Below are 17,900 nucleotides of genomic sequence, written 5' to 3' on the forward strand. Positions count from 1 at the left end.
TATTATGAATAAAACACAGTTCTTACATGCTATATACATCTTTTGGGCACATTTCTTGGGACAACATTCACAAAAGAAATCCGAGTCACACAGACTTATATTCCGAAGACTTTAATAGACTGAAAACACACACGGTCATTTTAACATGACGAGGCAGTTTAACTTACACGCAACGGACCTGAGGGTAGACGCTAAATTGAATGTGTCACGAATGAAAACAAAGCTTTGCACATATTTCCAGTTTTAAAAAACCAAAACAGTACAAGCATCTGAAGACATGTTTCACTCGCATCACGTTAAATATGGCGGCTACGGCCCATAAAAGGCTCTGTAAACACTGTATTTGTGCAGTAAGACAGCGATTGTCAATCAAGCAACGGTTATTATCTACAGGGAGTGTGATGCATCATGGTACAAGTACCATAACCTGTGTCTAAGATGGTTTAGCATTCTTAACATGCGTGCTGGTAGTGACGTGTGTGTGCAGGAGTGTCTGTAACAGACTGAGACTCACATTTCTTGGCACATTTCTTGGCACTTTAAGGAGGTTGCATAGAAAAGACCTGTGGAGGATTGTCCATTCAAAGCTGTAAACCGTTTGAAATAACTGGTGCACAAAGCATGCTGGGACAGAAAGCGTCTTAGTGTTCTAAGTGCATTGCATATTCAAGATAGTGTTCAAAACTGCAAGATGAAATCAAAAGGAGCTCTAGAACGACCTTATGATTCAATCTATCTATCATATAAAACCTTCACATATTTGTCAAACTGTTTTGGAAGACACAGGATGTTTGTAACATTGTAATTCTGACAAAACAAACACAGCATAAGATTATTTTGCTATATTTCTAGAATTCTATCAAACTGGTTGAGATTTGACCGATTTTTGTCCCTGTTTGTAAACTGAGGAACACTAGATGAGCTGAAAACATTTAAGGTTTGACTATAAGGGTTCAGGCTATGAACTTGGGAAATTGCAAATTAAACATCGGAGACTTTTTACTGGTAAATGGAAAGAAAATGTCCTGTTGTTGACTTCTTGAAATATAAATGTCTTCCAGATGTTAACCTCAGTGTTAAGTGGCACTTTTTTAACACGTTTGGTCCTTCCAAAAGCAAAAATTACACACAACCTGTCAACAGTAGAACTGGAATGCTGTTATTCCATTGGCTCAGGGAAAAGAGGCATTCTGGAAATTCTTCTGTAGTGTTTCCCTGAATACATACATGAATATATAGCTATAAAACGCCTTCATGGGAGTGTGTGTGTGAGTGAGTGTTGAGATGTGTTTCTGTTGTGTTTGTGTTTTCTGGTTCTCTAGCTCTCCTCCGTCAGGAAATATCCCAGTTTGGCCACACTCATCTCTCTCCGCAGACGCATCACTTCCCAAAACATCTGCTGAACTGCAACCAGAGGAAAATTACATTTTCTTCTGACATACTTTATTGTAATAAAAACATCCATTATTTTACTGTTAGTAGTATTTTTAAAAACCAACTAAATAATTCAATAACAAATCACTTAATATTAAAATATATATATATATATATATATATATATATATATATATATATATATATAATAAAATTGTGTGTGCGTGTTTGTATTATATATATAAAAATATATATGAATATATATATGAATTTTATATATATATGAATATATATATAAAAATATTAAAATAGTATATATAAATAAAATGCATATTTTATATATATATATATATATAAAATATGCATTTTATTTATATATACTATTTTAATATTATATAAAATGTTTATATAATAAAATATCTATTTATATATAATATATATATAAATATATATTTTAATACAATAATTTCTAATATATATATATAATACAGATTTTATTATATTAATACATATAAATATACAGTTTCTGACTACTTATTTGACTTAAATAAATTGCCATATACAGTATATCACATATTGTCACACACATACTATCTATCTATCTATCTATCTATCTATCTATCTATCTATCTATACACACACACAAATATAATATTAAAATTAATGTAATACTAAAATATATATAAATAAATATACATTATATATATATATATATCTTATATGTATAAAAATATTTAATGTAATATTAAAATATATGAATAAATAAAAATTGGCATTTCATATATACATTTTTATATAATATTAAAATAGTATGTATATATGTGTGTGTGTGTATATATATATATAAATAAAATACATATTTTATTATATATATATATATATTATTAATACATATAAATATACACTTTGACTACTATTATTTGTCTTAATACATGTTCTTATTGTAAAATATTTTCTTATTTATATATACACACACACACACATCACAAAATGGCCAAAGTGAATTGTCAGAGACGAGTGTACAGTTGGTGAACTCACCCTCTTGTCTGACGAGGCCCTGCTGGATGTACCTGATGTAAGTGAAGAAGTTACACACCGCTGTGATCTGAGGAGAGAACACTGAAGTATGAACCGGATCCTGAAATTAACATCTCATTTAATAAATGCGCTTATAAAGAATGAGAGGGAGTGATATAGACATGTACCCGTGCTCTGCTAGACGGAGATATATAGTAGTAATTCTCTTTATCTCCCAGTTTGATGCGATGTCGGCAGTGGCGGGACATCCCGCTCAACGCACATTTACTGTTCAAGCAAAAGAGAACACTGGACAATGAAGCTGTCAATCAAATTACTGAACACTCTCAACGGCCAATGAGACACAAGCAGGACAGAATGATACACCTGTCCTGGCAAAAGGTGTGTTCATGCCAGATTTATTTAAAAATAAAATGAACTAATAAGCATTCTCCAGACAGAAAGGAACTGGCGATATGATGTGTTAGTGTAAATCAGGATTTCATGCACATTCGGTTCTTGGAATCACTTACGTTTCTATCGGTGTCCGGCAACCGCTGTGAAAACAACCCCAAATCAAACAGTGATTAAAGTGTGATTAAAAGTGCGATTAAAGCGTGACTTCCCAGGTCAAAGTGCATTTGCTCTGATTGACAGTATGTGTATTTGTCGCCCCCAGGCAGGATTTAAAGAGGATCCCACATGCTACATGTCAAACCCAAGGATTTTAACTTTGGTCAGGATTAGCGTTAGCCAGTCTGAAAGAGCTGTTGGTGTGCCTGAGATGAAAGTAAGTGTTTGTGCACTCATTCAGGCATGCAGTATTGGGAAATTTAGGCCATTATTTCCAACCATAATTCTCTGTGGTACATACTTAGCATGCATTCTTGTCACAAACCTCAGCAGCTACTCGAAACATCTGTGCCATTAAACCAGATGTTTTATTTTTCAGGTAGCATGTTAGAAAGTTTAGCTAAATTTAAATAATTTGCTCAGCAGTTAACAGTGCCTCATATGACAATGCTAAAAATGCCAAGTGCACTTGCATTGTGTTATACAATTTTTTTTTTTTTAAATGGTCCTGTTATGCTTTTTTACATGTTTTTTTTAGTTTTTTTTTACTTTCTTTAATGTTGCAGTTTGAGCATGAAGAAGGTCTAAAAAGTTACAAAGCACAAAGTCCCTCCAGCGGGAGTTCTTCTCTATATCAGTGTCAGTGTTTCTGAACTCATTGTAGTCTTGAGTTTCTTCCGGGAACGGACACGTCACAATATTCCTCATTATAATAATTAATATGCAGAATAAAGGGGCGGGGCCTGGTTGAGTTAGTTAGTAGTGTGTTGAAACTGGAGGTTATGGTTAGGGGCGGGACATTTCCCAAACACTGACCAATCACAACACACTTCTCCAGCCGACCAATCAGAGCACAGTGTGCTTTTCAGAAGGAGGGGCTTCATAGAGACAGGAACTAAACAGAGCGTTACTGACAGACTGGGAAAAGAGGAGCCGCAACAATGAAGAATATAAGAAATAAAATGTGTTTCTTGAACACTCAAGCATGAAAACCTAATCTAGTAGAGCCCAAAAGAAACCCCTTTTAAAGAAATGAAACAATACTTTCACATACTTTTTCATTTTTCAGTTCGAGTTAAAAACTCGATTGGATTTGTCATTATATAAATAACGAAAAGTAATGCACATTATTTGAAAAAGTATAGTATTATCGGTCTAAATTTCAGTAAAATGCATGCAAGATTCTACACTTGATTTCTGAAATTGCCCAAAAGTGTGAAACAAGGTAACGGATCTGTTTTGTTTGTAAAGAGTTACCGTGAGTCCATCCATGACTTACTTGGGTCCTCCACATTCGATGTCTTTGACCGTGGGCAGCGCCGACATCGCTACAGGCTCGATGGTGAGAGAGTTGTTCTCCACTGCGCGCTGGACAGACTGAGACAACTGGAGGAAAACCAGGAGAGAAGGTCTGAGAGAACGGAAAGCACAGAGGAAGATAACAGAGCTGATGTTTACTGGCGTACCTCAGAACATGTGAATGAAAGGCAGGGTCCGATATCTTCCCTGAACACCCTGCTGATGAACGCTGAGGAACGGTCCAGACCGGGCTTCTCCTTCCACGAGAGGAACTCCGCAAACAACACTGAGTCCATCTACACCACAGAAGCTTTAGTTCATGCTTTTAACCACTCAATGAATTCATGCTCTTCTTCTTCAATGTGTTGATTGCTTTTTTGCTACTTTGTTTTGTTTCTCTGCTGAAAAAAGCTGGTTTGCTGGTCTAGGGTATTTTAGTATAGTTGGTAAGACTTTACAATAAGGTCCCATTAATTCATGCAATTAAATGCATGAACTAATAATAACTAAAAATGAGCGATACATTTATTACAGTACAGTATTATCTGTGTATTATGAGTATATAAAAACACAGCTGTTCATTGTTAGCTCATGTCAGCTCAGGTCCATTAAATATTATTAACAGGTAAAACTTTTGATTTTAATAATGTATTAGTAAATGTTGAAATTGACATTGATTAATACATGCTTTAGAGGCATGTTAACGAATGGAATCTTATTGTAAAGTCTGACTATTATTTATATACTACTAAAGTATTTATGAATATTTTCAATTTTATTTTTTCATTTTAGTTTAAGTTCTAATAATTGAGTTATGTGTTTTTGTCTTTTTTTTTGTGCCATTTTTTATCTAATATTTATATTTGATTTCAGCTTTATTTCAATTAACGAAAAGGATTTTTTATAGTTTGTTTAAGTTAACAATGGGAGTTTTGGACCAGGACCAGCTAAACCAGCAAAGACCAGCAAACCACTTTTTGGGCTGGATTAAAAAGCTTTTTCTTTTTTTTTTCACCAGGGAAAGAAATAAAAATAAGTTCTAAAGTTCTAATTTGTAACCCTTTGTACCCTGTTGCCATAGAGAGAGTTCACACACAGGTCACACTGACCAGCTGACCAGGAATCAGACACACAGTATCAGACAGAGGAGAACAGGAACTGCACAGATCAGAGAAATGCAGGCGGGGGGGGGAAGAGAGGAAGAACAGCAGGAAATCAGTGAAGGTACAGTAAAACAGGGATCAAGCCTTCATCATGCAGGTACGGTCTCTAAGCCAGTGATCTTGGTGTTGTTTGTACCTCTCTGTCCTCCCGGTTTGTCGCCGCATCGGTCGGCAGCGGCTCCGTCTGCAGCTGGAGGGCTCCGCTGGCGCTCTTGTTGCGCGTGTGGCCCCGGGGCCGGCTGGAGCCCGGAGACAGCAGCTGAGGGTGGAGCTGGCGGTTCGGGGAGGAGGGCGTAGAGGTCAACACCAGGGTTTTCAGAGCAGAGACCTCCGCCTGCAGGACGTCAATCTGAGACCACAGAAAGAGTGAGACAGAAAGAGTGAGCAGAGAGTGAGACAGACAGATAGACAGACAGACAGATAGAGAGAAACACAGCCAGATAGAGAGAGACAGAGAGAGTGAGAAGGGTGAGACAGAAAGACAGATAGAGAGACAGACAGATAAAGTGAGACAGATAGAGTGAGACAGATAGAGAGAGACAGATAAAGTGAGACAGACAGATAGAGAGGTAAAGTGAGACAGATAGAGAGAGACAGATAGAGGGATAAAGTGAGACAGATAGAGACAGACAGATAGAGAGATAAAGTGAGACAGATAGAGAGAGACAGACCGATAGAGTGAGACAGACAGATAGAGAGACAGAAAGATAGAGAGAGACACATAGAGAGAGAGAGACAGAAAGAGTGAGAAGGGTGAGACAGAAAGACAGATAGAGAGACAGACAGATAAAGTGAGACAGATAGAGTGAGACAGATAGAGAGAGACAGACAGATAGAGACAGACCGATAGAGTGAGACAGAGAGATAGAGACAGACCGATAGAGTGAGACAGACAGATAGAGACAGAAAGATAGAGTGAGACAGATAGAGAGAGAGACAGATACAGTGAGACAGATAGAGAGAAACACAGCCAGATAGAGACAGACAGATAGAGAGAGTGAGACAGATAGAGTGAGACAGATAGAGACAGACAGATAGAGTGAGACAGATAGAGAGAGACAGATAGAAAGAGTGAGACAGATAGAGACAGAGAGATAGAGACAAAGTGAGACAGAGAGACAGACAGACAGATAGAGTGAGACAGAGAGTGAGACAGACAGATAGAGACAGACAGATAGAGACAGACAAAGTAAAACAGATAGAGACATATAGAGAGAGACAGACAGAAAGAGTGAGACAGATAGAGACAGAGAGATAGAGACAAAGTGAGACAGAGAGACAGACAGACAGATAGAGAGAGAGAGAGACAGACAAAGTGAGACAGATGGAGTGAGACAGATCGAGAGAGAGACAGACAGATAGAGAGAGACTGACAGACAGAGTGAGACAGAGAGACAGACAGCTAGAGACAGACAGATAGAGAGAGACTGACAGACAGAGTGAGACAGAGAGACAGACAGATAGAGACAGACAGATAGAGACAGACAAAGTAAAACAGATAGAGACATATAGAGAGAGACAGACAGAAAGAGTGAGACAGATAGAGACAGAGAGATAGAGACAAAGTGAGACAGAGACAGACAGACAGATAGAGAGAGAGAGAGACAGACAAAGTGAGACAGATGGAGTGAGACAGATCGAGAGAGAGACAGACAGATAGAGAGAGACTGACAGACAGAGTGAGACAGAGAGACAGACAGCTAGAGACAGACAGATAGAGAGAGACTGACAGACAGAGTGAGACAGAGAGACAGACAGATAGAGACAGACAGATAGAGACAGACAAAGTAAAACAGATAGAGACATATAGAGAGAGACAGACAGAAAGAGTGAGACAGATAGAGACAGAGAGATAGAGACAAAGTGAGACAGAGACAGACAGACAGATAGAGAGAGAGAGAGACAGACAAAGTGAGACAGATGGAGTGAGACAGATCGAGAGAGAGACAGACAGATAGAGAGAGACTGACAGACAGAGTGAGACAGAGAGACAGACAGCTAGAGACAGATAGAGTGAGACAGACAGAGATAGAGAGACAGACAGAGTGAGACAGAGAGACAGATAGAGACAGATAGAGAGAGTGAGACAGATAGAGAGAGAGACAGCACCTTGCCCTGCGCCTCCTTCAGCTGTTTCTCCGCCGCCGCCTGCTTCACGTTGGCCTCTCGCACCATCTTATGAGCCTCCTAGAGACCAGAGATCAACACACAGGTCTGAGACATGAGACTCCTGGGAAGAGGACATGGAGGAGTCTAACATGCTCAACTATTTTAAATAGCATTTGACGAATGTTTTTATGACTATGCTTGCAGCGTTTTTTTTGTTATTATTTAATATTAATTGTGAGACTACATAAAATATTTAAAAAAAAAAAACTATTTAATTATAATATGTTTTATTTAGAGCTTGACAGCAGTGGTGTGTAACACAGTCACTCCTACTAGCCACTTTGGCGGGTTGAATTTTATATTTAATAAATATATATTTTTAATTGTAGTTTTTTTTAAAAGGCATCGGAAATAATAAACTATGTGTAATATATTGTTGTCAATTAGTACATGGCACACATTAGTCTCACTATTGAACTGTACATCTCCACACAATAGTCAATCTACTGTCAGCGATGATGTCACATTAGTCCCGCCCACCTCAAACAGACTGGCGGTCAGTTCCTCCAGTTCCTGCTCGAGCTGATTCCTGACATGAGACAGTCTGACACACTCCTCGTCTTTCAGCTTCAGCTCCTGAAAACACAGACAGCGGTCAATAAAACAGAACTGAACTGAATAAGGGAACATTTTAATGGTTCGTTCATATTTCAAAGCAGTTCATGTTCATGTACATTAATGTCTATATCGTCTATATCGTCACCAGCATCATTGGATAGAATAATAAAACAATGAAAAAGTTTAATAAAATAATTAAAAATATATATATTTAAAAATAACTATAATATGACTAGACGTATCTCCTGTTGACACTGCTGCTATTTTGTTTGACTGACACGACATCACAACAGTCAAATGAGAGAAGTTGTAGGCTAGCTTACAAAAAAAAAACTATGTTTCCAACTTGCAATTATGGTTTGACAAAGACATGAGCAGTTATTACAATTCAGAAACACATAATTTGTAACTTGAAACCGTGTACTGGAGCTTTAAAGATCTGAAACACTGATCTGAAGAGCCTACAATGAAAACATCAAGACCCTTTTTCTTAGCTAAATGTAAAGTCCCCCCAAAACATTACTTTTAATAGTTTAGAATAGAATAGAATAGAACAGAACGTAATCTGAGAGGACAGATATGCTTTCAGAATAGATCGGAATAGAATAGAATCGAACAGAATAGAATAGAATGGAATAGAACGGATTAGAATGGAATGGAATAGAACGGAATAGAATAGCATAGAATGAAATACATCGGAATAGAATAGAATGGAATGGAATAGACCGGAATAGAATGGAATAGAATAGAACGTAATAGAACGGAATAGAATAGAATAGAATAGAATGAAATACATTGGAATATAATAGAATCGAATGGAATAGAATGGAATATACTGGAATAGAATATAATGGAATAGAGTGGCACCTTTTGTGCAGCATCCAGCTGGTCTCTGAGGAATTCTGTTCCCTTCTCCTTGATCTCCAGAGAGGAACTCCGCAGACGGGACATGTTGTAGGTCTCTTGTCTGTGTGCTCCTGCCTCCTCCGGGGGCATCTTCTTCCTCTGCCCCCCATCACCCCCCAATCTGGGGCTCGGCTCCGGCTCCAGGTCGACCAATCTGCAGGAAACATATATCTTTTTTATTATTTTATAGTCACAATTATTTGGTCCAAAACAGTGTGAATGTGGCCTATGTGAAAACTCAAGTGGAAAGAGATTTAAAAAAAAACAAAAAAAAAAAAAACTGTTCACTTTATAGTTTATAAATTCTGTCATCATTTACTCGTCCTCAAGTTCTTCCCACCCTGTATGAGTTTCTTTCTTCTGTTTTACACAAAAGAAGATATTTTGAAGAATGTTGGTGACTAAACCCATTGACTTCCATAGTATTTTTTTTTTCATACTTATACAAGTCATCAACTGTTTGGTTACCCATATTCTTCAAAATATCTTCTTTTGTCTTCAGCAGAAGAAAGAAACTCATTCAGGTTTGGAACAACTTAAAGACAAGTCAATGATGACAGAATATTCATTTGTGGGTGAACTGTCCCTTTAAGTTGGTTCTTGTAAAGATTAAACTTTACGAACACACTTTCCCCTTCGTATCGTTCAGCCTAGAGGATATCACACACTCATAGATCACAAGGATATCACAAGTCTTCAGAGAAAAACTATGATTATAGGATAGTAACACTCAAATAGACCCCTAACTGTCCTTTTTAATAGCCAACAAGATTATCCCATAATATCCCAACAAGGATCGTACGCAAATTAATCCAGTCATGAAAATATAACGCCACACCCGTCTTCATATAGTGTGACAGAGCTGCCTGTGTGGGAATTCATAGACGCTCGTGTGTGATAATGATCAGAATCAGCCCTGTTTATGTAAGTCATCGCTCCGCGGCTGTCGCGGCATTTCCCGTGTTCGCTCCCCGCCCTTCCCCTCACCTCGCCCGGCTACAGCACTCACCGCGACCCGCTGACGACAACACAAACAATGAACCAATCTAATAAAGTTACAGTGTCGCAAAATTGCAGCTCCGTTTCCTGAAATAAAGAGTAACAAAAGTACCAGTAGATCCCGCTGAGGTTTCCCGAACACGACTGAGCTCTACAGCAGGAATCTGATCCAGATAAACACTCCGGAATCCGGATCCGAGAGAGGAATCTGTGTTTAGATTTGTTTTGTTTTGGGTAGGACAGTCTGATAGACTTTCCTCTGAGATTGAGCAGGAAAAATGTCCCGCTGTCAATCACGGGTCACATGACTCAGCGGAGGCATCCAGGAATCACGTGATGTGCCCCAAACAAATGGTTCTATTCTATTCTGTATGTTATGTGCTCGTGTTCTGTTTTGTATGTTAAGTTATGTTTTTATTTATGTTATATTGTTGGTTCAGTTCTGGCATGTTTGTTCTGTTGTTATGTTATTTTGTATTATATTGTTTGTACAGTTCTGGTGTGTAATGTTTGTTCCACTCCGTTATGTTGTGTATGTTATGTTTTGTTATATTGTTCAGTTTTAGTATGTCATGTTTGTTCCATTCAGTTATTTTATGTTTTATGTTATGTTACTGTTGTTATGTTACTTAAATGTTCCTAATTCTGATTGACTTTCACACATTGATATTGTGTGTACAGTTCTGTGCATTCAGCAGAATTAGAGATCACATCCTCTTTATTCATTCGCTAAATGATGAACTATGAGCTAAATGGGTGGAGGATTTTGCTCTGTCACTATTTTTTAACAGTTTTTACTCAACATTAGACCAATTGTTGTTAAAGCTATCAAAACAAAGGAAGTATTACTATGGTATTTTTGTTTAGGTGAAGTCTGGACGTACCTCCCGACCGGACATCTCTCTTCCTCCGCTGTGTGCTGATCCGTAAGATCCCCATTCCCGAAGAACGTAGGTGATGAGTACACTGCTATCCCAGAATTCCCTGCCACCAGCAGCTCGTACCCTGGGACAGACCGGGATCGTGCAGGAGGAGAGGAGGAGAGCTGCACACGGTGGATTCCTTCAAAAGTGTCCATCATGGAAAGTATATTCACACACACACACACACACACACACCTGAGAGTGTTCGCTTCAGTTGTGTTTCTCACAGCCAGCCTGTTAAAGACAGAGAGATTACATGCGAGTTCAGAGATGAAGACATTGTAGTTTTTTGCTGTTAAAGTTTCCATTCAGTTTATCAAAGTGTAACTAAAGCGTTGCACCATAACCTAATGTCTGCCACAATGTAGTCAGTTATTAAATATCTACCTAACATGCTCTCGAAGACACTAAACGGAAAGTATTTAACCAAAGAAACGGACAAATAGTCAATCTAAAACATTTATCCTTATTATTTAAGTCTAAAATAATAAATACAGTATTGGTCAAAAATGTCTGGAGGGGATTTTTGTTTTTAATGACCCTACAAGCTCAATTAAACCATCAAAAAATGAGGGATTTTTTTAAATAATTTAAATATGAGGGAAGAAAAAAACAATATATTTATATAAATATGATACCACAGTGCTTTGATATATACTGATTGCCATGATATACAATGGTATTTTCAAGTTAATTATAAGAATACCATGGTATTAGCTTGATAATAAATGATAAAGGTATTTAAATCTATATATATAAACTTTATTACATTAAATGAAGAAGAAATAATACTCTCAATCCTGCAGTCAGAAACATTTATAGTTGCTTTTGAAAGTGCAAGTGTCATTTTGAATGGTGCCATATTATCAGATGCATTGAAAGCCTCAATTCTTCTCCATGTCAAACACAGAACGGATAAATCAGGCTTACCCCAGTGATCATGTGTGTCTCGTCATGCTCTTTTAGTCTCTCCATTCCCGTCAAATACGCCCTCAGATGCTGTTCTCGTGTGGAGGATCTGAACGGCTGTTTCAACCCTGAACGAAGTCGCGGCTCTTGTGGTCAGGCAGGGGTTAATGACACACACCGGGGCATTTCCTCCACTAGAGGGCCCTATAGAGCCCTCAACACCCCACTGAGGGCCTCATCACCACAAAGTGTTTAATGGAGCCTGAACTCCTCATGGATCAGTTAGGACTGGTTGATTATCGACATCATATTTACATTACATAACTGCAATTAATGCATGCCTCTATTAATCGAGTTGAATATGTATGAGTGTTTGTGTTTTGAGTTTTGAAAGATTTGCTGAGATTAACAAACCCCCCAGTTCTCCACAATGCCTCTTTGTTAGTGGAAAACAGATTAGCGGGTCAAGTGACCGGAGGTGTGGGCGTCTCATGCTCTCCTCCACTCCATCCTTCCTTCTTAACGGTTCCGGTACCGGCCGTCAGCTCACACAACATCACACGCTGTGAGGAGAGTGGCTTATTTCTTCTAGAGAGTGTTTGAGGCCTTCAGACGAGGAATAGTAAGCAGTTGCATTTGCAGTTCTGTGTTTCTCTTTTAACGCTAGTTTTGCTTCATTTTACCCATGCATGCTTGTGAATATAATTGACTTGTTGCATTAGGTTTAGGTGTTGCTGCATGCTAACTAACATCACACTAGCATGTGATCTGTGTGTGTGTGTGCACTGTGATTCAGTGCTGAGCGTGCATGTGTTTCCCAGTGTCGTTGTCCATCCTTCTCTCTAATAACTGAAAGGTGAAAGGTCAGTTTGAGCAGTAGAGGCTGTGAGGCTCGTCAGATGCGCGCATGAGTGTGAATAAATTATGACAGGGTGAACTGTCCCTTTAAACTATTTTCAGGATTATTGGAATTCATTTTTACTGGGTCATGTATCACTTTGCAATCGCTTCACATGAACTAAAATGATTTCAAGTTAATTTATTTATTTGACACGTAATCTTGTATTGTAGTGTGATAGTGAGCAGTGATGACATAACACACGTTTAATGTATCTGCATCTGTAAACTTGACACATACTACACAAAACAAATAACACAAAAGAAAATCTGCTGTATAATCTTACAGAAATCAACACAGGAAAATGAATTGATCTGCAATATTATCATGTGGTCTGTAAACTATCCACTGTTTGAGATTTAACTCTACCTATTGTATTTATGAATTGACCCAGCTGATAAATCAGTGGCACTTTTAGCGAGCAGGACTGCATGAAGTGACTGGCTTTAGAAAGCAACGGAGAGATGTTTTATATATATCCAGCAGAGGGACATATAGATCCATTCATTTTTCTGCATGTGAACAACTGCTATCACAACTTTTTTTATATATATATATATATATATATATATATTGTGAATATATATATTTGAACATTATAAAATACATCAAAATCAGTATTTTTATGAAAGGTTCGAATTTTTAGTTGTTTATAGTGTCTGTTTTTGCAATAATGCCACATACATTTGCAAAAATACAACTGAAATGCCATTAAAAAAAAATTTAAGAGCAGGTTGTATTCACAAATTATTTATTTTAACAAACCAAATGCAAAAAATCCCTAACTTTAGAACAAGAAATTGTTTAAAAATATGTAAATAAAACCAATAGCAATAAGCAGAAATGAACAGGAGTTTTAACTATACATTATAATGACCATTTTTGTCTGTACTGGTTAGCTTGTGTACTAGCATTGCATATACCAGATTAGCCTGTTTATTTAATACCATGGTTTATACACGCAATTGCACTTACCCCTACATGTGTCCACAATTATTTTTTATGTAATAATTATGTGTTACATTGTTAAATGTCCAAATATTTGTATTATAAATGTTCAATTATTCACTAAAAAGTAGAGGTGGACAAAGTACACAACTTCCTTACTTGAGTGAAAGTACAGATACTGGTCAAATATTACTCTGTTACAATTAAAAGTTGTAAAGACAGATTTTTACTGAAGTAAAAGTACAGAAGTACTTGTTTTTAAAAGAACTTAAGTATCAAAAGTAAATGTCAATGCATTGTTTTATTATTGTTGCATTGTTGTGTGTAATACTTACAGTACCTTATGCCTCTGAATCTATGCCTGCCTTCCCTCATATCAATATCACATGTATTTCTAGAACACAGTTCCAGTAGTGGGATTGAATGTGAGATTGAATAAGACACTCAATAATGTCCACAATGGTTTCAAACACCCAAATGGCTGTTCCCTCAAATAGTGCCATATTTAAAGTTTTTTGGCTTTTAGTAGGAATATGATAGCCTTACTGTTATCTATAAGCTAGTGTGCTCCAGAACAATGACAAAATTCGCATTTAGAAGACCAAACCCAACGTTTAAAATGATAATCAGGTTGATGTCAGAATCCAACATCAGATTGACATTAATCTCCAACGTTGGACAGACTCTGTATTGTGGTTGAAAATGAAAATGGGGTTGACGTCAGAAACCAACATCAGTCGGGTTCTGACGTCTGTCCGACGTTGGATGTTGACGTCAATCCGACTTTATTTTCCAGCCAAAATGCAACCCCTGCAACCAAAATTAATGGAAGTAGATCAGTATCAATAATGATTTACGCAAAAAAACATGATTCATACATGCGTGGACAATTATGAAACAAAATTCATGTGCGTTAAAAAAAAAAATATATATATATATATTCACAAAAAGCAATTCACATGCTCAAAATAAAATTATATATTCATAAAATACATTTCACAAATGCAAAACACGATACGTAGATATACAACTGTGCACAAAAACCTTCAAATGTTTAAAAAGTTCCGAGTTTATCCTTGAATGTGAATGTTCAAATCGTCATTCACATGTGAATCACCTTGGATTTGTGTGTGTGTGTGTGTGTGTGTGTGTGTGTGTGTGTGTGTGTGTGTGTGTGTGTGTGTGTGTGTTGAGACTTTCCTGAAAGCGCTCTCCTCCTACACGGATCAGTCTTTAGCCAATCAGATTTAAGCTTATCAATCGACCAATCAGCATCACGTGAGGGCGGGCCTACCTGCCATCCGCTTTCGATGATAGTTGTTCATAGCTGAGCAGAGTCAGCAGAGGTTTGTGCAGTTGATCGGTTCATTTCTGTGTGTTTACTGAAGCTAATGAAGTTATAGATCAGTTGAAGCAATAGTTTATGTGATGTAAGCAAGTGCTGTGCAATCAGATGACCCATATCGTGACAAAAATGAAGAAGAAATGATGCTTGTTTTGTTGTATTTTAGCTGCAGGTACAGACATGCCCTCAGACAGCCCTCAGTTACAATCACACACATGATCATCAGTGGCCAACACCCACCCTAGCTCTCTCAGCACTGGCCTCATCGGGATTATTCTTTAAATAGTGAATAAACCTATTCTAATGAGCACCCAGTGTTAAATTGCCATTTGTGTATGTTGTTAAATTATGACACCCTGCATTTTTCAGGATTACTCACTTTAGCATGACATCTGGATAACAGTCACAAACATCTTAATTCATGTTGTTTCTTTATTTCTTTTATACTTTATTTTTATGTATTAATGTCTTAATATATTGGTAACTCTTTACTATAAGGTTTGCAACAATAAACAGCTGTATTTTTTTACGTTAACAAAGATGAACAAACACAGCAACAAATGTATTGCTCATGGTTAGTTAATACATTATCTAATGTTAACTAATGAACCTTATTGTAAAGTGTTACCAACATATTCATCATTCATTCCCTTATGTTTTGTGCTGTATTGTCATTATTTTAGTGTCACGGGACAATGTTGTGAAGCATTCATTTTACTTCGCCTAGTAACAGGCAAATCTGATTTTATGCTGATCAGACAAAGGTATACTTCTCATAGAGGCAATTAAGATTATGCAACTAAGATTACTAAGTAAACTCTATTCAAATACCATCTCTTAATCTCCCACGTCCTCTGTCTGCACCTCTTGCACTAGGTTTTTACTATTTTACTATGTCCTAATAGAGAGGTCTACTGATGACTGGATTCAACAGGAACTTTTCACCTGATATATTGGACTTACAGTGAGGAAAATAAGTATTTGAACACCCTGCTATTTTGCAAGTTCTCCCACTTGGAAATCATGGAGGGGTCTGAAATTGTCATCGTAGGTGCATGTCCACTGTGAGAGACATAATCTAAAAAAAAAAATCCAGAAATCACAATGTATGATTTTTTAACTATTTATTTGTATGATACAGCTGCAAATAAGTATTTGAACACCTGTCTATCAGCTAGAATTCTGACCCTCAAAGACCTGTTAGTCTGCCTTTAAAATGTCCACCTCCACTCCATTTATTATCCTAAATTAGATGCACCTGTTTGAGGTCGTTAGCTGCATAAAGACGCCTGTCCACCCCATACAATCAGTAAGAATCCAACTACTAACATGGCCAAGACCAAAGAGCTGTCCAAAGACACTAGAGACAAAATTGTACACCTCCACAAGGCTGGAAAGGGCTACGGGGAAATTGCCAAGCAGCTTGGTGAAAAAAGGTCCACTGTTGGAGCAATCATTAGAAAATGGAAGAAGCTAAACATGACTGTCAATCTCCCTCGGACTGGGGCTCCATGCAAGATCTCACCTCGTGGGGTCTCAATGATCCTAAGAAAGGTGAGAAATCAGCCCAGAACTACACGGGAGGAGCTGGTCAATGACCTGAAAAGAGCTGGGACCACCGTTTCCAAGGTTACTATTGGTAATACACTAAGACGTCATGGTTTGAAATCATGCATGGCACGGAAGGTTCCCCTGCTTAAACCAGCACATGTCAAGGCCCGTCTTAAGTTTGCCAATGACCATTTGGATGATCCAGAGGAGTCATGGGAGAAAGTCATGTGGTCAGATGAGACCAAAATAGAACTTTTTGGTCATAATTCCACTAAACGTGTTTGGAGGAAGAAGAATGATGAGTACCATCCCAAGAACACCATCCCTACTGTGAAGCATGGGGGTGGTAGCATCATGCTTTGGGGGTGTTTTTCTGCACATGGGACAGGGCGACTGCACTGTATTAAGGAGAGGATGACCGGGGCCATGTATTGCGAGATTTTGGGGAACAACCTCCTTCCCTCAGTTAGAGCATTGAAGATGGGTCGAGGCTGGGTCTTCCAACATGCCAATGACCCGAAGCACACAGCCAGGATAACCAAGGAGTGGCTCTGTAAGAAGCATATCAAGGTTCTGGTGTGGCCTAGCCATTCTCCAGACCTAAACCCAATAGAGAATCTTTGGAGGGAGCTCAAACTCCGTGTTTCTCAGCGACAGCCCAGAAACCTGACTGATCTAGAGAAGATCTGTGTGGAGGAGTGGGCCAAAATCCCTCCTGCAGTGTGTGCAAACCTGGTGAAAAACTACAGGAAACGTTTGACCTCTGTAATTGCAAACAAAGGCTACTGTACCAAATATTAACATTGATTTTCTCAGGTGTTCAAATACTTATTTGCAGCTGTATCATACAAATAAATAGTTAAAAAATCATACATTGTGATTTCTGGATTTTTTTTTTAGATTATGTCTCTCACAGTGGACATGCACCTACGGTGACAATTTCAGACCCCTCCATGATTTCTAAGTGGGAGAACTTGCAAAATAGCAGGGTGTTCAAATACTTATTTTCCGCACTGTATATGTAGCATTTGGCCATGAACATTTATATAAAAGCAAAGAAGACTCTGACTTGATCTCACTACTATGGAAGAGATGTATATTTATTTGTACTGAATGTTGTGCTTCATACTTGTCATTTCATGATCTTCATATGTAACAGGAACATTAATCACGATCAAGTCATTTTATATATTTTATTCCCAAAGGATTCGGAAACTTTCCAATTAATAAAATGTATACATCAAATCTAACTATGTCTTTGAATTTCT

At 37.7% G+C, this 17,900-nt stretch overlaps 1 protein-coding gene across 2 annotated transcripts; it reads right to left on the reverse strand.

The window, feature by feature from the left end:
- Window positions 1-95: 95 nt before the first annotated feature.
- rab3il1 (RAB3A interacting protein (rabin3)-like 1) lies at window positions 96-10,369 on the reverse strand. Of its 2 annotated transcripts, XM_084095927.1 has the most exons (11): window positions 10,171-10,369; window positions 9,021-9,213; window positions 8,076-8,171; window positions 7,536-7,613; window positions 5,563-5,775; window positions 4,431-4,559; window positions 4,244-4,350; window positions 2,925-2,948; window positions 2,580-2,679; window positions 2,413-2,479; window positions 96-1,404 (listed from the first exon to the last, which is right to left on the reverse strand). In XM_084095927.1, the coding sequence occupies exons 2-11, from the start codon at window positions 9,147-9,149 to the stop codon at window positions 1,319-1,321; spliced, it is 1,029 nt and encodes a 342-aa protein (XP_083952053.1). In that variant the 5' UTR covers window positions 9,150-9,213; window positions 10,171-10,369; the 3' UTR covers window positions 96-1,318. The 2 variants fall into 2 exon arrangements, with proteins under 2 accessions (XP_083952053.1, XP_083952054.1); XM_084095928.1 differs by lacking the exon at window positions 2,925-2,948.
- Window positions 10,370-17,900: the final 7,531 nt, after the last annotated feature.

The sequence above is a fragment of the Abramis brama genome (assembly GCF_963993115.1).
Source record: "Abramis brama genome assembly, chromosome: 20".
NCBI lineage: Eukaryota > Metazoa > Chordata > Actinopteri > Cypriniformes > Leuciscidae > Abramis > Abramis brama.

Bases quoted from the DNA above. Each gene is read 5' to 3' on its own strand.
- rab3il1 (XM_084095927.1), bottom strand. From the start codon at position 9,149: ATGCCCCCGGAGGAGGCAGGAGCACACAGACAAGAGACCTACAACATG. The intron at 7,614-8,075 runs GTGGGCGGGACT...TCTGGTCTCTAG, and splicing joins TGACCGCCAGTCTGTTTGAG to GAGGCTCATAAGATGGTGCG. The intron at 1,405-2,412 runs GTGAGTTCACCA...CTCTGGTTGCAG, and splicing joins GGGCCTCGTCAGACAAGAGG to TTCAGCAGATGTTTTGGGAA.